We start from the raw sequence: 24,450 nt of genomic DNA, 5'->3' as shown, positions 1-24,450 counted from the left end.
TATCTTCTACCTACTACTACGTATGCATCACTCCATTTGGGCGTGTAGGCTATCTAATAAGAAGCAGGCGTTTAGTCTTTAAGTTCAACTCTACTGTATTCGCAAATTGCGCCTTACGAGCTCAAATAAATAGCAGTATTTCACAGTCCTCAAAGAAGCATTAAAATTAGAAATAAACTTTTCTTTAATAAAGCGTGCATTGCTTAGTTACCTGAGACGATGCAAAGACTGTTTGTATTTCGAAAGTCGATTGTGTTATCGGCACTGGGAAATAGGACGAAGTCAGCGTTAGTATCGCTCAGTCAGCATCTAATCAGTAATATTGTGACATGATGATATTTGTGATTAGTGATGGATTCGGATGCTAACGAGTACATCGACCTCCAGCTGTCTTTTTTGAAGAGTAGACAGTGAACTTGTACAGTGGAAAGGGGTCCTATAGCTCTATAAGTGACGTCCACGTTAAAATGGCAGTGGAGAAAGATAGGAGAACAACGTTGCCGAACCTCTGACTTGTCAATGCCTTCTATAGACGTTAGCTGATACAGGTTTATTGATGTAATATTAACTGTTAATTCTCGTTTAAAATAATCAATTATATTTTATTAAGCAAGAAATTATATTTTTCAATAATTTCATAATGAATTTTTCATAATTAAGATGAAATTAATAATTATTTCTTCATTGTTAAAAGACGATCTGGCAAAAGGGCAAAGCGAGAAGGAGATAGCGCTATCCGCTTTGTTGAATAATAGACAAGGATACCAATACCATTGCTAATCAAACACTGCCATTATAACGTGGACCTCACTATATAGCTCACGTCTTAGTGCATTGAACACGCATTTTATGATCGTGCAGAATTGTTTTCATGGAGTTGAGTGTGTGTGTGTGTGGTGTGTGTGTGTGTGTGTGTGTGTGTGTGTGTGTGTGTGTGTTGTGTGTGTGTGTGTGTGTGTGGTTCGAACGCATCCTGCATCCTGGTAAACACTAGGGAGAGGTTCCATGAAAATAGGTTGAGAGTAGTGAAGATTTGGTCCTGTGCCTTACGCCATAATATTTCCATCTACAAGATGGATCTCTCTCGGGAGCAGAACTCTCGCACTCACGCCCGAGCCTCCTTCATCTCATTAGACACCGACGGAATGTGGAACATTGCTGTCTACTGCTCTATGATGATTGACGACTGGCATAATGACACACTTTTCCAGCGATGCCAGTCACCTCAGACCTCACCACCAACAATGACTTCTCCTTTCCACCGATCAGCTTTGTCATCGTCTCTCTCCAGTGCATATTTAACGAGATAACCATAACCTACCTCAAGATCCTCCTAGACTAGAGGTCCACGTTATAAAGACAGTATTTGATCAACATTGGTATTGCCATCATAGACAAAGCAGATAGTGCTACCCTTTCGCACCTCCGCAAGGTTGCCAGATCGTTTTCAACAATGTAGAAATATATAATTATTATAGGGCCTAATCTTTGAAGGGAGACGATTAATCGACTAATCATTAATCGACGACGACAATTAATTTGAATTTCCTCTCTCTTTGATCATGGAGGGAAAATGGAGTCACACAGTCAAAGACAAATTTTCCCTAATTTATACAAGATATACAGTAAGTCATTATATTCTATTATATTTGATAGTTGTTAGTTAATTATAAAGTCCTTTATCGCCTGTACTGTTCATCCCCGCCCAAAATATTTAAAGCTACGGTTATCATTTTTCCCTATCCGAGGTGACCATGTGGGTTGTTGCCCTGTGGGTATTTCTTAATTTATCATAGATTCATCTGTCATTTCGCTGTCTGGTCTAGTCATTTCCAATTTGAAGATTCATCTCAATTTTAGTTTTCCCTCCAGGCTTTGCCAAACTGGTTCATTTCCGTTGAAAGATACTAGTAAACAACCTAAATAAATGAATGAATTTATAGCAATTATGTCCATCTTACTTAATTGTTAGTTGTTATTCATCAGTATATTTGTTCTATTCAGAAGTTCAGGAGTTCAGAAGGAGTAGCCTACGAGTCAATTAATACCAGGGTACTTTCGTAGCTTGTTGAATAATGCGGTAGCTGGTCATGAAAATCAATAACATTTATTGAAAATAATCATTATAGAGTCGAGTCCGGCTGAACCCGAGGTTTATACATCTCCATAATTGATTGTTTTGAAGATTCAAAAAATATAATAACTATAATTTTGATGGATCAATAACCTGTTCAATGGATTATAAACTTTATATGATTGAAATGATAGATTAGAGGATAGTTGACCGAGCGAAGTGAGGTCTAAGATTCAAGTCGACGGTTTAGCATTCCTCTTAATGTTTGAATGTTTAAATGTTGCGCATTTACGGCGAAACGCGGTAATAGATTTTCATGAAATTTGACAGGTATGTTCCTTTTTTAATTGCGCGTCGATGTATATACAAGGTTTTGGGAAATTTTGCATTTCATAGATAATATAAAAGAAATTAATACGCCAATATTCGAGTAAAATAATCAGACTATAGAATTATTCATCATAAATCAGCTGACAAGTGATTACACAGATGTGTGGAGAAGCCAGACTATTGCTGTATTTCCATAAGGTCTATAGTTTCAATCAGGTACTTGTGGATGAGAATACTGCGTGAGGTCTACTGTTCACAGAACTACTAGTATATACTGCGCAGTACATATCATTCTAAGGGTAGTAGCCTACAAATATAAAAAACATAGTTTGTTACTTATAAACAGTACTTAATCAAAGAAAGGGTATAAATATTATGAGATGTCAGTAAACCATCCAAGCATATTACTAATTGAATGAGCGAAGCGAATTCTATGTTTCAAGTCAATCGGCGTTTATCTGTTTGTTTGTACCGCAGTTACAGTCCCAGTTAAGGTCAGATTTGGTGAAATTTGGTATACAAGTACTTTGAAACAAGGAGCAGAAACGTATATATTTAACATTTTTAAATTCATCCCCGTTTCAAGATGGCGGCCCTTTATTCAAATATTCTGCCCTAAAAATCAAATTGACTTTTCAATACTTTATCGGATCAGTTCGAATTGGGCTCATTCATCTCAGTGCTTCAAAGCGGTATTTTTTCATGTATCACAAGCTCAACATTTTTTGAATTCAAATTTGTGTCCCAAATTTCAAGTTGCAGGTTTTTTATCTCTTTAACCGAGCATACTAGCTCAAAGGCGGTCTTATTTCATACATCACATGTTGAACATTTTGAATTTTTATTATTCGATAATTTTTTTCAAAGTCCCACATTTGAAGTTTCAGATTTTTTATCTCTTAAAGCGTGCATCCTAGCTCAAAAGTGTAAAGAACTCTTATATTTCTCAGCGTCCTCCACCGATCCTATTGCATACATTAGCATCATACTCTAAATCTAATTTGTGTGTCTGTGTGTGAATAGGCGGGGATGTGTGGGTAGTGCGATGTTAGTGATTGTAGATGTTGAGATGTTAGTGATCGAGTTCTACTGTTCTCCGAACTAATAGTATTGATTGAAGTTTTGCTTGTATTTCATCTAAAGCAGTTATCATCCACCAAACTATATATGAATGGACCGATTTTTGCACGTAGCATTGGTGATTAGTGTCATCTGAAAAAGGTTTCTCCAAATGACTTTATAGACTGTGATTCATGCTATCTTGTTCGTTAAAAAGGAAAGTACCGTACAGGAAAACAACGTTGAATATTTCTTTAATTTGAATAGCCAAATTTTATCTCATTCAGTATTGAATGCTTGTATTATTTCCAATGGATTGAGTGATATTTCCAATTAGATTGTGTGAATTACAGTAGAACCTCGGTAGACCGGCTTATCGGTTTATCCAGGATCTCCTATATAGAAAGTGTATAGGTTGTATAAAGGAAGTTTTCGTTCATCCGACTACACCATTGGTCCAATAGCAGGCAGGCTTCTGCTACATCTCCTTGTTATTGTATTTCTGTCTTATTTTTTCATTTTTCTTTTTTTCTTCATCTTCTTTAGTATCTATTTTTTCTTCTTAGGGTTCTCCTTTTTGAATGAAAATGAAAACGACATGATACTGTCAAAATCACTAATATTAGTGAAACAATTTGTGATACAATAGTGAGGTCCACGTTATAATGGCAGTGATTGTTTAGCAATGGTATTGCTATCCTTGTCTATCATTCAACAAAGCGGATAGCGCTATCTCTTTTTCGCTTTGCTCTGTTGACAGATCGTCTTTTAACAATGTAGAATTAATAATCAATTAACAAAATATTTCATCTTTATTATGAAAATTCATTATGAAATAATTTCTTGCTTGATAAAATAGAATTGTTTAAATAGAGGACAGTTCATATTACATCAATGAACCTTTGTCAGCTACCGTCTATAGAAGGCATTGACAAGACAGAGGTTTGGCAACGTTGTTCTCCTATCTTTCTTCACTGCAATTATAACGTGGACCTCACTATAGTTTCGATTGTAACACCATTTTCATACAATATTTAGTGAGCAGAAAGCTTCAAAATTAGCAGCATATAGTGTCTATGATTGGCCATCAGCTGTTGACCAATGAAGGATGAGCTATACTGTCATTGGCCGTGATTAGACCCAAACAGGTAATCCAAAAATGGTCATGGGATATTTAGGCGTGTCTAGTCTCAGCCAATGAGAGTAGAGCTCAACCTTTATTGGTCATCAGCTAATCTCGCAGGGCTTCACCCACATTTTATATTATTCTACTGCTAAATATTTAACCTTTCAATTTACTAGAGATTGATCAACTGGTATCTCAAATTGTTTTAATAAAGTAGTGGTTTTGATTAAATCAAATCATTTTCATTCAATAAGGATATCCACCACAACATTACCTTCATAACTACATAGAAATTCTTCTTTTTTTTCTTGTTATTCTTCTCCTTCTCCTTGCGTCCTTGTCTTTCTTCTGCTGTCTTCTTCTTCTTCTTCTTCCTCTTCCTCTTCCTCTTCTTCTACTGCCTTCTTCTTCTTCTTCTTCTTCTTCTTCTTCTTCTTCTCTTCTTCTTCTTCTTCTTCTCCTTCTCCTTGCGTCCTTGTCTTTCTTCTGCTGTCTTCTTATTCTTCTTCATCTTCTTTTTCTTCTTCTGCTGTCTTCTTCTTCTTCTTCTGCTGTCTTCTTCTTTTTCTTCTTCTTCTTCTTCAGATTCCTATTTCTTATTATTCTAGTTCTTCTTTTGCACTTTCTTTTCTATTCTTGTTTTTTCTCATTTCCATTTTGTTTTTCTCATAAAAATTAACTACTATTCCGATATTCAATTTTTGGAGTTCCGGTCTTGTCGCCGGGGACGAATTATCGAAATTTTATTGTAAATCGTATGGTCTTTTCTGAAGTGGAGAACGGAAGACGGAGAGAATGGATTCAAATCCATAATTTTTCTACATCATACATTTCTTCCGCGTTTTCATTGTGATTTTTCGTGCTCTTCTTATTCTTCCTCTTTAATATTTTCTCCTCCTGTTTATCATTTGATTTGGAGTCCCATTTTGCTACTGAGTTGAGATCCATGATGGATTATAACCATAATTTCTCCAGTATCAATATTATATCATGAAGCCTTCATCCTTTATTCATTATACTAGCCTTGTGTTTGTAATATTAATACAAAGCCGACTTCAAATAACGAATATCAAGGAGTATTATACATAGAAAAGGGAAAAAATTGTTAAAATTAATTGTTTTTCATTTCGGTTCAGGTAGCACATATCAGAAATGGTTTCACGGCTGAAGTGTATTACTTTTCACAGAAAGTCAATTTTTAGCACTAACCAGCGGCGCTAGGCTCTTTGCGCTTTAGCTGATATCCTTGACCACTCATTTGCAGCTTTATTGGAGGCTGCTTTCTGAGGCTAGAAACAATTTAAAATGATACAATGATACCTTGAGGGCCCTAGCTCATCCACTATCACTCTATTCAGAGTCTGAAAGCTTGTTATTCGAGTCCTTAAACAAAACTGAAAATAGAAATCAAATAGATTTCTTCGTGTTATTTTGAGGAAAACTACTGAAAGAGCTGTAAACAAGCAGAAGATAATATTGGATTATTCTCTCCTTATACCATCAGAGCTCCGCATAGAATGATCTGTGGTATCCGAGGAATTCTTCTCCAGTCAACGAGTTCACATAATTGTTACCGTATAGTCGAAGTGATTGGTCTATCATTACCTTTGCTATTATAATTTGAGTAGGCCTAGGTATAGCTTCTTCATTTTCATGAATCTAGTTAACAATCATCTACAAATCCATTATAATTTAAAAACGAAAGTTACATAACTAGAATCATCCTACACAGTAATACTTTTGGAATAATCCGTCAGTCAGTTACTATAGTCGAACAATGCAATCGAGAATATAAATTGTAGGTAGGTACTTGAAAACCGGTAGGTACTTTGGAACAACAAATAATTGAAATTCAACAAAAAGTAGAGGGTACGAATAAGTAGTAGGCCTACGCCTATTATTCTCTCAAAGTATTCTTCCTGAAACGAACAAATGAGCAGAATTTTGTTCTAAATTTCAAACAAGAATAATTTTTAATACCGATTTAATGGTTCTGGAGCTGCGTTGTATAGCTCTTGTCAATAGAATTGAAACAAGTCTAGTACTTTAGTGGGCTTCATCATCAACAGAAATATGTGAATTGATTCATTATACCTGAGCCAAAATGTAGCGTTTCACGTTAAACACGAAAACAGAATCTGATAAGTACTTGAGAAAAAGTACCTACCCACACAAGAGGAAAAAAAACATCATTCATTTAGACTATAAATTATCTAATTAATTATAAATTATCTGATAAATTATCATTTATTCAGACTAATTATCTTATAAAGTACTTGAGAAAAGCACCCACCTACAGAAGAGCAAACAATAACCTCATTCATTTAGACTATTTCTTATATTAGACTATTTAGACTATTAGACATTTAGACTATTTCTAGACTATTTCTTAGTCATTTAGACTATTAAATTTCGAGAGAGAAACAGTTTAGGGTTAATCCAGTTGATTTTCTCCCAATCAATGAATTTATTTGCGTGCTTGTTTAAATAAATGGAGTAAATAAATGTACGAGTAGAGAACCCTTCAAGATATAAAGGAGCGTCAATTTCAGCTAAGTACCTAATACAAAGTTACCGTATGACAATTTTCGAAGTGAAGTTTTAGGCCTATTATAACTTTTTTTGAGCAATTTATTGCCAATTTTCCTTCCAATAGAAGTATTTGTGATTTATATAATTGAATATATGTTGGAATGTATATGCTGACAATGCATAAATTTTTTACATGTGATTAATATTGTACATGTGAGTAAACATATTACATGTGAGTAAACGAATGAAAATTCAAATAAATAATTTGAATTTGAAGTAGGCCTGATATTCAATTCATATTCTAGTAGACTGAAATTTTAAAATGTCATTTGACTGAGGTCACTTTCGTTAAAACTTTCTTCTATTGAATTCTATTTGTAGTCGTAGAAAGCCATATTGCAAGACAAGAGTTGGCTAATCACAGTTTTAACTCAACCCAATATACTATTCCGCAATTCGATGGAACTCCCAACAATTAGTTGCGATATTTCTATTTCGATATTCTTGATGAGAAACATACAACTGATTTATCAGTTTGATGGCAAAGGACACATGAGATTCATTCGATTCGACACACCAATTTCAAAGCTGACATTCATCGTAAAGATATTCTTATAGCCTACCACATCAGGCGTTATCCATATCGAATCAAAATTTCATAGACTGTGCGCTGCTACGATATTAACAATCGATGACGATTATTGACAGTCAGTTTATTATCGTTATTTATTGTCATCATTTTTAATAGATTAATGCACCACTGAAGAAGATAATGAGTTAATTTTAAACGGAATGCTCAACATTAATATTTGTTGAAGACAGGATGGAATGTTTCTGTTGTTAAATACAATTACGTTTTTCTTAAAGATAAATAATTGTCAATCAGATTAAACACTACAGATTCAATAGAAACTCTACGAAAATATTACTATCATTGCTTTATATAGTATTTAAATTTATATTTAATATTCTTTTATATATATATATTCAAGTGTCCCCACACAGGGTAGCCTATAGGGAACACATATTGAAAATTAGGAAACAATATTGTATTTGATTGTTTATTTATTTTTTGAATAAAGAAAGAAATAATTTGAATTTTTAGAATCTCTCTTTTCCAACGGAGCTTATGGGACGCTATAGAGTTGTTGCATAGATTATAGGCGTTGATAAGGAGTTGACTAGCAGCGAAAACTAGATTCATCTAGCCTAGATTTTACCTAGGTACGTATTAAACAAACAACCATGTTTTTTGATAAAATTTTGAATTTAAATTTGAATTCACCAACAAGTGTGATTAGCGCTATACTGTGATAGAGTGGAATAATTTTATATTTTTATTATCTTGGGTTCCATCCATATTTTGTCAGGCATTTACTCAATCATTTCTGATATCATAAATTGAAGACAAGTCAAGGATTCATTTGAACAAATAAAATATACACCAATAAATAGCACGAGTTCTTGTGCTCACCCATCAAACTTGATGGGACACCTGAAACTTGAAAAGACACCTGATCTTTTTCATATCATATACAGTTCAATAATTATTTTCTTAGTTTATATTATGTAAATTCATCTATAATTTTGCTGTATTGTAAGCTATTGTATATAAGTGTATAAGCCAGTATATATTGTAATCTACATAAATAAAGTAATCAATCAATCAAATGGTAAAATATGAACCTACAAACTTCCTTAGAGAAAGGAGTTTACAGCTCCAACACAACAAACAACACAGCTACAACAGAATTGGGGTTCAAGTCTTGAAATATTGAAATATGCGAGTTTAGCTTAAGAAAAACTGACACTAAAAATAGCACGTGCCAACGAATATTAAACAAGGGTCCTAGAGGAAGACATAGCATTTTATCATCTTCGAAGAATTCCGTTGGTTTCAGTAGGTATTCGTTTAAATAAAGAGATAACAAAAAGAGCGGGCATATCATCTTTCTGATAAACTGCAAGATGTGTCTAATAGAGCGGAAAGTTAGAAGAGAGATCACGGGAGAGATATGGAAGAAAGCAAAAGCAAACTAACAATAAGAGAGAAAATAAGAGGAATACCAACGATAGTGAAAGTGTCAAAACGAACCCATAGTTGGAAATTCGACAATTTTCCTTTCCTTCTTTCGTTCTACTTTCATGTGGCCCACATCTTCTGTCCTTAATCGAATAATCTCAGAAATAATATCGGTCATTTTCTTCATACAATCGTTCATGTAGAAGATTCCCAATCGTCGGCCACACACCTGATCCGATTATCTTCTGGATGCAGAGAAATTGTTACCAATTTTCTAATTCTATTGTTTACTTGCACCTAGACACTTCTTCTTTTTATGAAGCCTGTATTCCATCTTTCCTTGATGCTTTCATTTTTCAGTTTCTTGTAGTCATCAAAGTAATTTTTAGCGGAATACTTTTTGGTTTACTTCCCACAAAATATTGTGTTTCCATGAAGATAATTTTTAAATGAGTTATCATCTCTGGGTTCTTAATAATTTTTTTCTACTTCAATCCGCAATGTCAGATTTCTATCACATTGTAATAGTTTAATATTTTGGATTGTTACAAGTACATCAACATTCATCTCCAATCCTATTATAATATACAAAATATTTCAAATAATTGAACTTTCCCTTTGAACATGACAGAGTTAAGGGACATTCATAAATAATGTATGAATGCCAATAGCATCAAGAGTCTAATATAATACAATGTATATGAAAAAGTCTGTTGTTTTATTTCATTAGTTGTGAATTCTTAGATTCTTATAGCCAACACTTATCAATTTCTGAAGAGTAAATCACAAATATATTTCAGATATAATTATTTTTAAAAACATGCAGAAATGAAGATTGTTCCTTGTAGAGCAACCTAGGATTCAGACAAATCATCAGTCGTATGTACCGAATGCACAGTCACCGAGATAGCACGCTTATCATAGGCTTCTGTAAGTTAAAATATACAACGTCCACTCTTATCATAGACTTGTTTCAGTTGAAATATTCACCGACAACAGAGATATTTAATTGTTGCTGTTTTATTCACTAAATAACCTTATTTTTGGAAACTTTGATTCTTCAAAATTTGGAAAAGACATAGTTTTGTTCTTTTGAAATTGAAATTTATTTATAACACTGACAATTTACAAACAAAAAAGTATTTGTCTTCACCTATTCTCTCCCTATTATATACAATATAAACTATTTTTTCATATTTATTTTCTGTATTTTTATTTTTCTAAAAAGTAGTCGTCCTCTCTCATCATCATCCCTCTCACTCATTACCCACGCACAAGCCTAAGAGCTTATGTGGGCATCACCCTCAGTATTATTATTTTTCAATACTTGTTGACATGGCCAGTTGTAAAGTGTTTTGGCTCTATAAAATTGAATTTGAACTATATTGTATGTTATAATTTGCGACTCTTAATAAATGGAAAATGGAAATTATTATGAGTGAACACAAACATGTAATTTCCTATTTATTTATTTATTTAATCATTCAGAATTACACAACTTACAGAAAAGTACCACATTTCTGTTGCAGAAAAAGAAGTGATGGCTCCAAACGTATCAGGATCCCCATCGCCACTGTTTGGTGTGACGCCATTGGCTGGAGCAGAAGTCATCCCTTCCAAGACTGAACAACAGCAGCACATCCAACTCACCAAGTTGAAACAACAACAACAGCAACAACAACAACAACAGCGACCCAAATATCAGTTACAAATCGTGTGGAGAAATGTTGCTGCCTTTCTTTTCCTACACATAGGCTGTCTTTACGGCTTATATCTATTGTTCACCACAGCAAAACTTTCCACCGTCCTATGGAGTGAGTAAATCAATCGTTTTTATATTATATCCATTTAATTAAAAATAAACTATTCCAGGACGAAACTATGAAAAATTCTTAATTTATACTGGAATAAGTGAATCGATTTGTTGCATTCTAATATCTAATCAATAGATAAGCTGTGTCATCGTGTTGATGAGCACGTTGAACTGTCGGTCTCGGCTAATATATAACAGTTGTGAGGCCCATTGACGGCCTCACGGATTATATACTCAAACGAGATGAAAATTCCGTCAGGGTTTCACTATCAATAAAAGCCATAAGAATATTATAAATAGATGAATAATAGGGAAGAAGACTGTCACAGGATGACTAAGTGAGAATGCAGAATAAATTGACCGATCAAACTTCCAAAAAATAATTGAACGTAAATCCAAATTAGTGCTATTATAAACTCTGAAGACTTTTACACAGACTTTTGTATTTTCGTATTATGATTTGTAGGTACCAATTTAAGTGAAACATTATTTTCATTGAGGAGGCTGAGATATGAGTTTCCATTCTGTTATATGGTATTAGATTGTGGTGCTTCGAGTGTTGAAGAAGTATCAATTTTACGAAAAAAGCGGTCAGAATTATAAATAATATTGGTTATCTGGGCCATTGCAAACAAAAGAAGTCAATACTAACTTATTTTCATATAATTTAGTGAAATTAAGCTTTTAAAATGAATAATGTATCATTTTTAAATGCTGATATTTTAAAAGTATTTTTGGAGGAAATAATTTGATTTGATTTGATTTGACAGAGATAAATGAGTTTATCTACCAGTGTTCGAGAGAAATAAAATTCAGCCAATGTGTATTGATGGGTAGTCCATGACTACCAGACTAGGGCCAGAGGTGATTTGGTAAAAATTGGTTTGATTTGATTGATTTCTGGTGCGTGTTGCAGCACTACTGATCAGCAGCGCAGGTGCGACAGGCATCACGGCGGGCGCCCACCGGCTGTGGGCACACAAGGCGTACCGCGCCCGGTGGCCACTGCGCCTGCTGCTGGCCGTCTTCCAGACGCTGGCCTTCCAGAACCACATCTACGAGTGGGTGCGCGACCACCGGGTGCACCACAAGTTCACAGACACCGACGCCGACCCGCACAACTCACGGCGCGGCTTCTTCTTCTCGCATATTGGTTGGCTCATGGTGCGCAAACACAGTGACGTCATCACCAAGGGTCGCCAGGTCGACATGAGCGATCTCGAGCGCGACTGGGTCGTCATGCTGCAGAAAAGGTAACAATTATTGTTCCTTCAAGGTTCCCAGTGACTGGGATTAAGCTTTACGATGAACTTTATCATCAATTACTGTTCCTAACACCAACTCCCAAGTTCCTCAGTGACTGGGTTCATGTTTTTCATGAACTCTATTATCAATTATCGTTTCTAACATCAACTTCTAAGTTCCTCAGTGACTGGGTTTAAGTTTTTCATGAACTCTATTAGCAATTATTGTTACTATCAAGCTACCCAGAAGTTTCTCAGTGACTGTGATGAAGTTTTCAATAACCTGTATGAAAAACCTCAGAATGTGATAGAGTGTCTCAGACAAAATTCAAAAGCACACAACCAAATTCAAAAGCAATTTCACAACCTAAGAGATTTTGAGGAGACTGACATTTCTATGATGATGCCTTGCTAATTGTCAGGATGCACGTGTGTGATATCCCAATCTCTAATCCTGATGTAAATTCTAATCATGATTTCAAGAACTAATCCTAAATATTAGTAATTAAATATTAGCTAATTGTAAAATATTAGTTACCATTTTAATACTGTGGGCTACTTGTATGTTAAATCATAAATCTTCATCACACACCGCTGTAGCGTTGCTTGAAATACTTCTTCGGAACACATAGCCGTCGAATCTAATAATCTTAAATCTATGCTACACCGGTTTGAAATGGACTGATTGATTAAAATTAATAGATACGTCGTCTATGTTTTTCAAAAGACGTATTTCAAGCTACGCTAAAGCTATACTGAGGGTAAATCACCTTCTGACATTGTTAAATGTTTATGGAGCAAATAAAGATTTGATTTCATAAAATAAAATGAAATGAATAAATGATTTCAATTTGCAGTAAATACGAAAACAATAGCGTAATATTTCACATATAAAAGTATTTAAGATACAATTTGATAGATTTACTCAACTAATGAATGCGAACTGTGACTTTTTCGACAGATACTACTTGATAGCGGTTCCGTTTTTCTGCTTCTTCATTCCGACGTGGGTGCCAGTGCACTTTTGGGGTGAGAAGGCGTGGGTGGCCTGGTACGTGGCTGGCATCTGCCGCTACACACTCTCTCTCAACTTCACCTGGCTAGTCAACAGTGCCGCGCACATCTGGGGAACCAAGCCTTACGACAAGTATGCCTCATTCATTTTCACCTTACTTGTCTTATTTATTAGTGCTCTAATCCTAACCCCCCGTTGCACAAGTATGTTAACTTTTAATCTCGATTAAAAGCGAATCCAATCAGAAAAGTCTTATTTTAGAAAAACCTTCTGTTTGGTTCTCATGGAATTTAATCATGATTTATATTTAACAGGCTTTTCTGCAACCAGGCCTTGAAATATTGGATTGATTATTTTCTATTATAGAAAATATAGCTGAACGTATGCATTCAAATGTGGCAGAACATAGTGGAAGTAGAATAGAAGGTGGAAGGAAGTGGAGACATTCAAATCAAATACATTCATTACTTGAACTCTCTGTGATACACTCTACATTTGCCGGTCCATTATGTTTAGATCCACAGTCACTCTATCTTCCTTTTCTAATGAAAGCTTTTTTATTTCAAAAATAGTATAACATTTTACAATGCAGTACTGTGGGAAAGATTTCTACACTTCTTTAGTAAAATATGTACTGCAAATATACTTTTTAAACGGGAGGCGAGATGGTTTGATAATAAAAATGTTTCTTCCCGGTTTGGATGAAAATGTTCAACGTTATCAAGTTAAGGTTGTGAACTCTTTAATGTTAGAATTGTTCTACAAGTAGAGAGATTCGAGTGGTAGTAGAATCGAAGTATTTCGATTTGGATACTATCAAGTTATCAAAAGGAAACAGCAAGTACCTACGGGAAAAACGTTTTTCATCATTTTTACTTTTTGAGATATGAGCGCCTGGAATTGAAATCTATGGGTGATTCTTTACAGAAACATGAAATTAATGAATTGAATAATATTCATGGAATGAATGACTTTTCGCCAAAATAGAAAAATATATAAGTTTCAACTATAATATCGTTAAGCCTTGCAATGGACTTTGTATTATGCCTGTAAGTTTATTTAAGGAATAAAATGATGATTAACAAATTTGAATTAGAAGCGATTCGTTGAGTACCACAAGTACAGTGATTAGCTACATGACAAGTTTAGAGCCTACAACAAAACTCAATGAAAAACAAAGAATCTTTAATAACCGTCTAGTTGAAGTGTTTTAATCAATTTTTCAAATTATCTTAAAATTAATCCGTATTCGAAAGATTATTGCTTCAAGTGGAGATCCTGATAGATAGTAGATACATTCTTTAACTTTGAGATTCTCTCAAATTTCTTCGAGCATCAACATCTTTTTTCAAATATATTCCCACTATATGATATAATTATAATAATATTTTGAATAACTTTTGGGTTAAAACTTTTCTGTCCCGTTTCTATCAAGTATGTAGTATGTGAACACTCACAACCTCTCAAAAAACTTCAACATGGAACCTCCAGCTCTATTTCTCCACGTTTTAACATTAGGCATTTACAAATTGATGAATTTATAGGCCATGAGTTATAACATGAACCTCAACACCTCAAACGGTGGAAGAGTGGCTGGCGTGGTAGCGATGTAGGGGTAGGAATGTTTCTCTCATACATAATTTCCTCTCACTCTACATTCATACGGCCAGTGTAGAAATTGTTGGAAGTGAACCGGCTGCTGAGAACGAACTAACCAAACTCTTACCCCCACCCTAAAAAATGCAGAGTTGAGTTTCATGTGGTGGAGTGGAAGGTTCATGTTATAGCTCACGGCCTATACAAGTGTCAAATGTGCTATGGAAACGATTCAATCACTAACGAGTTGAATCCTAATTCAATTAATATAGATCTTGAATTCAGGGGCGCCATTTAGGGGGGGGGGTCCCTAGGCAACCCCAGGGATCAGATAAATAATGAAAATATGCGGGTCTATCTACACGAATCCTTAGGAACTCATACTTATTCAATTTTTTTTTAAACAGCAGTAGAATAATTCCTTCTACAGTATCAACAATGTAGCTAAATTGCTTTGTAAGTATGACTATGGAGTAATAAAGAATATATTTTTCTCTGTGGTATAGTTGAAGCTTAAGAATAGAATGGGTACCTAGATATCCTAAAAATAGAATAGAATTGATCAGGACACAATAAGTGAGTTATTGCATAAATTGAAACGTGAAATTAGCAAGTTGCAAGATGTCACAGTGAAAGAAAAAGAAAGGGCGCAATCAGACAATCAAAAATATATAATACAGAATTAGTGAGAATATAAGAACAGCTTAAAGTTGCTTTACCTTTCTAACTGAAAGTTATTTTCCAATAGAATTTGATTCCCAGTGAAATTGTTAAAATTGTAAAAGAAAATTAATCTGTTTCCATAATTTTTAATAACTCTGTTTCAGTTTATTCCTACTTTTGGGCCTCTCTGTATATTTCTGATAAATATTTTATGATTTAATCTATAACTTCTAATAATGTACATGTTTGTATTGATAATTCAACCACATTTGTATAAAACTTGAACAAATGAGCATATAACATCTTCGAATGTAATATTTATGGGGATAAACCCAGAATCCCCAATCCTTTGGAGGTATTCTACACCCCACCCCCCACATAACTCCTGGGTTCTACCCCCCCCCCTAGCCTTTTGATGAAATGACGCCACTGCTTGAATTTCATACATTTTACATGAGATGAATATGAACTTATTTTATTAATTTGTTGTTGACAGAAACATCACGCCGACAGAGAACGTGACAGTGGCGATGCTGGCGTTCGGCGAGGGCTGGCACAACTACCACCACGCGTTCCCCTACGACTACAAGGCGGCCGAACTGGGCAACTACCGCGCCAACCTCACCACCGCCTTCATCGACATGTTCGCGCGCATCGGCTGGGCCTACGACCTCAAGATGGCCACGCCCGCCATGGTGCAGCGCCGCATCCTCAGGACGGGCGACGGGTCGCATGACAGTGTGGCCGCCCACGACCACCATCACCATCAGGACGAGGTGTGGGGCTGGGACGACAAGGACATGACGACCGAGGACAAGAAGCTGATCGAGATCATCAACAGGGTTGAGGATTAGAGAGTGATCGTCGGGCGACAAGAAATTGATCGACAGAGTTCAGGATTAGAGATTCACTTCAAACAAGGTCTATAGACAGAGGTCAAGACACCATCCCATGATACATTGCAGAACTGCCACATTGAAGACTAGTTTACTAGTTTGGAAGTTTGTTTACTAGTTGTTGAATTAACACAATAAGAAACGGGAAGATTGCTTTGCATAGTGCATGATTTTGCTACAAATACGTTGTTCTTATTGAATTATATTTTGAAATTTGTCGCCAAAATAACTTCAATATGGCCGCTCCACAACAATTAGTGTCTAGACCTCTTTCTATAGACCTTGCACTTCAAGTGGGACACTTAATTCCCTTTGGCGTGATAACAGTAATTATCCCAACGCTCATGATAACAGTATATTTCAGAACTTTCGATGGTATTATGGATTACAAGTTACTTCTGTTAACATGGGACACTCAGTTTCATTTTGCCTGGTATTCCAACGATCATTATAACAATATACTTCAATTTCAACAGAACATTCGATCAAATTATGATTACGGCTCAAATGAACAATTTTTAACACTTTCCATGAATCTTTAAAACTTGTTATTATCATCAACATCATGGAGTTGGCAGACAAAATATATATTGTTTAAAATGTGTTGAATAGATTGTCATGTTCCATTAAGGAGCTGGAGAATGTTATTGTAGAATACAATATTAATGTCATTATAGGATTAGATTCATGCTTCTTTCGTCGTCGCTTCAAGTATGACACTTGATTTTACTTGCCCTGGTAACAGTAATTATTCAGTAATCATGATAACAATATAGGCTACTCCAATTTAACCGAACTTTAGGTCGTATTATGATCGGATTACTACAGGACTTGAATGACGAATTTTTCACAGTTCCCATGAATCATCAATTATTATTATCAACATCTTGGAGTTGGCAGAAATAAATATATATTTAAATAATTTAGAAAAGATATATTTGTGGCAAATATATTGGATAAGTTTACATGTTCCATTGAAGAGCTAGAGAATTTTCTTGTATAATGTAATATAAAATAATATTATTATAATGTGTGACTGCAAGGCATATCAGATCAGTTGTAATTTAGAGCATTAGATGATGATATCTTCCTGAGAATGTGTGTATAGTTGATTTATATAAATGTAGTGTAATTATATTTTTAGGATTGCTTTTTATTAATTTATTGCTTGGTAGAGAATTTTCATTATTTCTTCAAGAGCTACATTCCAATCTGGAGTATATTCATTTCGGGAATTCCCCACATGGTTTGGTTATTTCCACAGTTCAACTTAGTAGCATACACTTTCAACAAAGTGAAACATTTATTATGGTTTATTAATGGCAATATCCTACTTGAAAAAAAAATGATAATTTCCGTAGAATCTCAATGTTGAAGAACATAACTCAGTGCATGATTGAAAGTGAAAACTACTATTAATCTCTTTGGAATAAAATACAATTCAATTAAAAATAGGATTAAGTTATCAGAACTGTTAAATTAATTATATAAATACTTGCAAAATCTTGAATGTAGTTTTTAGATATATTGTCTCAGATTGTTTTAATAAAATGTTGAGCCTAAATGGAGTGTTTATTTCATCACCTATTTCAATAGTTCAGACTATCATTGTCGAGTTGCGACATCTCATAGAAGTCCACTAAAGTGGAGAATCGTGAACTGAGAATGTAATTTTTTTTTCATTCAAACAACTACGATGAATGAATACGGTAATATTACTAATTAGGTTAATAGTTTAACCTAGGAAACTCCACAAGAATCAATCTGCACTCATCCAATTTTTGAGCAGACACACATACAGAATTTCAAGTTAGACAAAGCAAATTGCCAATAATTATTACGAAACTTATACTTTATACTTGTATTCTGTATTGTACTGTTTCTGTGCAAATACAGATACAATAAGAATAGCATCAGCTGATGAAAAGTGAAATGCACGTGTTTGTGACGCAGAAGTGTGTATGCACCTTACTGTTCAGCGTAAGGAACCATTCAAATCCTTCTGGTGGTTCTAAAAGTTTCAGGAATAGTTAATCAGTGACTAGCAAAATCCAGAATGAATGATGAATAGAAGAATAACTTTCCGTCAAAAACATCGAGCGAATTGTTCAAAATCATTCACAAGAGTTGTTCAACATAGAACAGAGTGTTTCTTTCCAAACTTGTTGTGTCAAGATATTTTCATTTTCAATAAAACCATCCGTGAGCCATAAAAATTCAGAAGTGCTAAATTTTTTTTTTTTTTATTGTCAATACTATAGCTATCTAGTCTAGAGACTAATGAGCTAATTTTTTCTATCCTAACATACTACTTTAAAATGTTAACAGCGATATCTCATTAGATATTCTTACTGATATTGATTGTTTAATTAATATGTACACTTATGACTGTACTATAGAAGCTAGATTCACTCAATCACTGCTCTGCTCTTTCACTGGACACTAATTGAACAAGCACTACACTAGCTCATACGGTTTCCTCCTTTTGAGCCTCCGCACCAACCCTCCATTGTCTAGCAGCTGGATCGCCTCAACGTTGTCGTGTTGGTGCAGTCGCCCCTCGTGCCTCTCCGCATGCCTCTGGATCTCGGTGGACACCAGGTCGACGTGCAGGTCTCTATGAAGATCGCTGTTCCTGACATACCAAGGAGCATCCACAATGTTCCTCAGCACCTTGTTCTGGAACCGTTGTATTACATTGATGTTGCTGTCTTTGGTACACCCCCAAAGTTGTATACCATATGTCCATAATGGCTTTAGTATCTGTTTGTACAGAAGTACTTTGTTTTGGATTTGTAAGTTGGAGTTTTTACCGATCAGCCAATACAGCTTCTTATATTTGATTCCAAGTTCTTCTCTCTTCTTCTTGACATGGGCCTTCCAGCGAAGCTTTGCGTCCAAGGTCATACCTAGATACTTGGCATCATTGGCATATGGCACAACTTGGTTGTTAATTGTTATTGGTATTGGCAGGTCCTTCTTATTGGTGAAGTTGATGTGAATCGACTTTTCTTCATTTAGTTTCATCCTCCACTTTCTAGTCCAATCTTGAATTTTGTTGATGGATCTCTGTAGTTTTTCTGTTGCAATATGAATATTACTGTCTACTGATAATATGGCTGTATCGTCTGCAAATGTTGCTGTAGTATCCTCATCAAGGCTGGGAATATCGCTGGTATAGAGTAGGTAGAGAAATGGTCCTAGAACACTTCCTTGAGGAACTCCTGCTTTTATTTCCTTCAAATCAGAATATGAATTTTCATGCCTGACTCTAAAGTATCTGTCAGTCAGATAGGATTTTAATATATCTGTAAATTGCTTTGGTAGCACTTTTTTCAGTTTGAAAAGAAGACCTTCATGCCACACTTTATCAAAAGCTTGCCCTATATCAAGGAAAGCTGCTGAACAAACTTTTTTCTCTTCAAGGCTCTTCTCTATTACATTCACAATCCTATGCACTTGGTCTATTGTTGAGTGTTTCATTCTGAAGCCAAATTGGTGATTTGGAATTATGTGCTGTCTCTCAATTATTGGTGTTAGCCTACTCAGTAAAATCCTTTGGTAAAACAACTTGGCAAGCACAGGTAGCAATGATATTGGCCTATATGATGATACTTCATGTGGCTCTTTACCTGGCTTGAGTAGCATTATAACTTCTGCTACTTTCCATATTCCTGGTACAAATTTGAGTCTGAAAGAGGCATTCAAAATGTGTGTTAATTTTACTATTGCTTTTCTTGGTAGGTGCTTGAGGACTAAGCCAGTTATCATTTCGAATCCAGGGGTCTTTTTGTTATTCAGATTTCTTATTTCTCTTTTCACCTCTTCTACTGTGACACACATTATTTCTTGATTTGGCTGTAAGATGTTCTCCTCTGCTTCTAAAGTGTCTTCTTCAGTTGTGTTGTTTGGTTTAAAAACGATCACAAGATGATCTGCAAAGGTCTGTGCCTTTTCATCACTACTCCTTGCCCATTGTCTGTTCTGCTTCCTAAGAGGAGGAGATTGATGAATGGGTTTTTTATTTTTTTAGCTGCCTTCCAGAGTGAGTAGTCTGTACTGCGTTCTGCTGTTAAGTTTATCAAGTAATTATTGATTGATTCATTCTTGATACATTGAATCTCTCTCCTTAGTTCTTGAGTTAGATTGTTTAAAACTCTTTTGTCTTGAGGGGAACGTGATTGCTGCCATCTCCTTCTTGCTCTTCGTTTTTCCACAATCATTTCTCTGATTTCCGCAGGGTAATTATTTCCAGTGGTTCTTCTTCTGAATTGTGGAGTATTACACCATGCTGCCTGTTGGATATCAGTAACAAACTTCTCTAACTCCCGATCAATCTGTTCTTCGTTTCTTAATGGCGAGTTCAACTCTATTCTTTCATCCAGCATCTTTTGGAAACCATCCCAATCCGTGTGGCTGTTGACTAGCGCAGGACAAGCATTTTCCTTCTGTAGAATTGAATCACTGAGAGTCAAAATGATGGGTGAGTGGTCCGAATTTAGATCGAAACTATCCTCTAAATGCAAATAATTTACTGATATATTCTTTGTCAGAAAAAAATCTATAAGATCTGGGATTTTCCTCGTATCGGTGGGCCAGTAGGTTGGTTTACCAGTTGAAAGAGCTTCGCACCTCATCTCTCTCATTGCTTCATAGAGCTGTTTTCCCTTGTGTGTTGTTAAGCGCGATCCCCAATGCACGTGCTTTGCATTGAAATCTCCACCAAGAATGAATTTGTCTCCTAACATATCAAGCAATGATAAATATTCATCTTTTCTGATGGAATATCTGGGAGGACAGTAAATAGCTGCAACAACAAAATGATAATTGACTGCTTTCACTGCTACACCTGTCAATTGTATTCTATCACTTTCGAATTTCACTTGTTCATGATGTTGTAGATTGTCTCTGATGATGATGGCACTCCCACCCCTTGCGACATTGCTGGGATGTAAAGCATGATAGATCCTATAGCCTTTGAATTTTATAAACGACTGCTTTGTAAAATGAGTCTCAGATATAAGACATATATCTATTTTTTCTATGTTTAGAACTGCTTCCAACTCCTGTTGCCGTTGTAACAATCCATTTGCGTTCCATTCTATTATTTTTAGTGAATGAATCATTTGAATTGCAGTAGTTTACTTTGTTCTAACTTCTGGAATTTAGACTGCAGTGAGGTGATTATTTGTTCTTGTCTATCCAGTTTTACCAAGATGAGCTGCAAAATATTATTGTTATCTCCTACTTCACTTTTTGGCTCTCCCAATTTGGGTCTATTTTCTTTTTAGACAATCTGGGCGAAAGTTAATTTCTTAACCGCGCTTTCATTGTTTGGTTTGTGGGTTTGTGTATTTTCTGTGATTTTTGGTGGAATATTCTTCACTGTGTTCTTTCGTAAATCAGGAATATTTTTTGTTTTATTTGAGTTTCTAATCTTTTGCAATTCGATTGCGACAGTGCAGCCTCGATAGCTGGCTGGATGTGCTTCTCCGCAATGAATACATTTTGGTAAAGCATCACTGGGTTTTGTACAGTCTTTTGTTTGATGTTTACCTGCACACTTTACACACCTAGGCTCCTTGTTACAGTATTTTTGTGTGTGACCGTATGCTTGGCATCGTTTGCATTGCGGTATCAGGTTGGCCTTCTTCAGTGCTTCCACTTCCACTTTGCAACCAAGTATATGTTTAAGTTCAAAAACTTTTTTTATATTTTCTTCCGCGCTGAATGAGACTATGAACATATCTAATGGCTCTCTTGTCTTCCACTTTAGCTTATTTACAACTTCTAGAACTTTCAATCCTCGTGTCTTCAAATCTTCCAGTATCATGTCTGTACTACAAGAGTGATGAAGTTTTTTAATCATTACTCTTATTGGTCTCGACTGCTTATCTTCATAGGAATGCCAGTTAAATCCGTCATTAATGAGTTCTCTGGTAACATTCCGATAAGTTTCGGAGTCGACTGCATTTATTTTGAACGTTTCTCTACTCAAGAGTTTTATTCTAAATTTGTCAGCTGGCGACACTTTTTTCAAACTCTTAAGGAGTCCATCTAGATTCTTGATACCATCCACTATGATTGGGGGTGGTGGCATTTCTTTCTTCTCTCTCTTCTCCACGTCAGTGGTTTTAGATTTTAAGTTCTGTTGAATTTTTTTGCAGACACATTTTTGACTTCTGGCGATGGAGTACTAAGCTTCCTCTTCTTGGTAGCCCGCTTAGTACGAGTCCTGATCCATTCTGTTTCTTTGGCCAATTCTTCCTCATTTGTTGAATAATTCTCGGCTGCTGAGCTGGTAGGCTGTGAGCTGTGAATCTTCTTCTCAATATTCAGAAATCTTGCTTCCAAATCCTGCACTTTTTTTAACAGTTCTAAGTTGCTCTTCTCCAATTCCTTCCTCTTCTCATCGGTCTCTTTCCAGGCGATGAAAAGTACCTGCTCGGTTGAAGTTTCGAGTTTATTTAATTTGATATATTTATCCGGTGAACACTGGATTTCTGATGTATTTAGCATGGTGTTGGTGTCCATACTGTCATTAGTGGCTCCCTGTTCTCTTTGCTCTTCTGTAGGAATACTAGGTGGCTTCACTAAATTAGACATATTTTGAAAACATACCTTTCAAACAGCCCTCGTATCAACACTCACGCACACGGAAACGCGAACGCGAGCTTTAGAACGGCCGCGAAAAGCAGGTCGCTTTGCTTGCATGAATTCCGCGGTCGACGACCGATATTCGATGCAATATTTTTGTTCCAATTTTGATGGCGAACAAACTGCTGACTCACTACTTCTACACTACACTATTACTAACTACTCCACTATACGTCCGTTCTCTACGAGTTCTAACGCAATACTGACGATAATAGTTTAACCTAGGAAACTCCACAAGAATCAATCTGCACTCATCCAATTTTTGAGCAGACACACATACAGAATTTCAAGTTAGACAAAGCAAATTGCCAATAATTATTACGAAACTTATACTTTATACTTGTATTCTGTATTGTACTGTTTCTGTGCAAATACAGATAAAATAAGAATAGCATCAGCTGATGAAAAGTGAAATGCACGTGTTTGTGGCGCAGAAGTGTGTATGCACCTTACTGTTCAGCGTAAGGAACCATTCACATCCTTCTGGTGGTTCTAAAATCAGTGACTAGCAAAATCCAGAATGAATGATGAATAGAAGAATAACTTTCCGTCAAAAACATCGAGCGAATTGTTCAAAATCATTCACAAGAGTTGTTCAACATAGAACAGAGTGTTTCTTTCCAAACATGTTGTGTCAAGATATTTTCATTTTCAATAAAACCATCTCGTGAGCCATAAAAATTCAGAAGTCCTAAAATTAAAAAGTATTTTTTTCACCTTAAAATACAGTAGCGATGAAGATACGTGACTCTTCTGTTAAATGATGTTTCACGTGATGAAAATCACTTTACAATGCATGAAGAAATAAAAACCGGTATAAGTTATTAAATCGTTGCAATTTCTCCAAGAATAGTTTACGTTGGAAGGAAAGTGTGATTCAATAGTTTTCAACATTGCAACCGAAAACAATCATCCCTCAACCTAAGCTAATTATATAGGTGAAGAGTTGTTTCAAAATAAGTGATAGAGGATAAGTGGTTTATGAATAATTTCGCCTTTCAAACCCGTTATGAAAATAACAAGAATCATGCAATTGGGATCTTTATATACTTGTACGCCTTGTGGCAGAAAAATTGAATAAACTTGAAAAGTAGAAGAAAAATGTGATTCAGTTCAAAAAACGAGAGGAAGTTTTCAGACAGTACTAATATAATTCTTATTATAACGAGACAAATCATATTTACAAACTTGCTGATTGAGGGCAGTATTACTGTAGCCCCGCCTTCTTTTTGACATTGGTTGCGGTTGATGTCGTTCCATGCCTTCCATATCCACACAGGAAGTCCCTTGCACCACGCATTGTTTCCTAAAAATGAATATTGGGTAAATTTATTGGTTCAGCTAAATCTATGACTAATGACTTATCACGTTCATAAAAATAAATTTTTATTTATTTATTTGAAAATTTACATATTTTGTACA

General features: G+C 35.3%; 2 protein-coding genes across 6 annotated transcripts in view; one reads left to right on the top strand and one right to left on the bottom strand.

Annotated features, from left to right (window-relative positions):
* The window catches only part of LOC111045751 (acyl-CoA Delta(11) desaturase), a 43,983-nt gene extending 26,048 nt beyond the window's left edge, over positions 1 to 17,935 (top strand). For all 3 annotated transcript variants that reach the window (XM_039430111.1, XM_039430117.1, XM_039430102.1), the window contains exons 2-5: positions 10,674 to 10,958; positions 11,874 to 12,210; positions 13,163 to 13,348; positions 15,972 to 17,935. In XM_039430111.1, coding sequence (XP_039286045.1) covers positions 10,685 to 10,958; positions 11,874 to 12,210; positions 13,163 to 13,348; positions 15,972 to 16,329 — 1,155 coding nt within the window. In that variant the 5' untranslated portion in view covers positions 10,674 to 10,684 and the 3' untranslated portion in view covers positions 16,330 to 17,935. The remainder of the gene's footprint in view (positions 1 to 10,673; positions 10,959 to 11,873; positions 12,211 to 13,162; positions 13,349 to 15,971) is intronic.
* The window catches only part of LOC120351797 (probable enoyl-CoA hydratase echA6), a 35,428-nt gene that overhangs the window by 1,191 nt on the left and 9,787 nt on the right, over positions 1 to 24,450 (bottom strand). For 2 of the 3 annotated variants that reach the window (XM_039430142.1, XM_039430155.1), the window contains exon 7: positions 24,160 to 24,334. In XM_039430142.1, the coding sequence (XP_039286076.1) occupies positions 24,236 to 24,334 (99 nt within the window). In that variant the 3' untranslated portion in view covers positions 24,160 to 24,235. Of the gene's footprint in view, positions 1 to 24,159; positions 24,335 to 24,450 lie in introns of those variants that run through there. The other variant, XM_039430150.1, reaches the window with a different exon arrangement.

The sequence above is a fragment of the Nilaparvata lugens genome, chromosome 1 (genome assembly GCF_014356525.2).
Source record: "Nilaparvata lugens isolate BPH chromosome 1, ASM1435652v1, whole genome shotgun sequence".
Lineage (NCBI taxonomy): Eukaryota > Metazoa > Arthropoda > Insecta > Hemiptera > Delphacidae > Nilaparvata > Nilaparvata lugens.
This window is presented reverse-complemented; position numbering and strand designations above follow the sequence as displayed.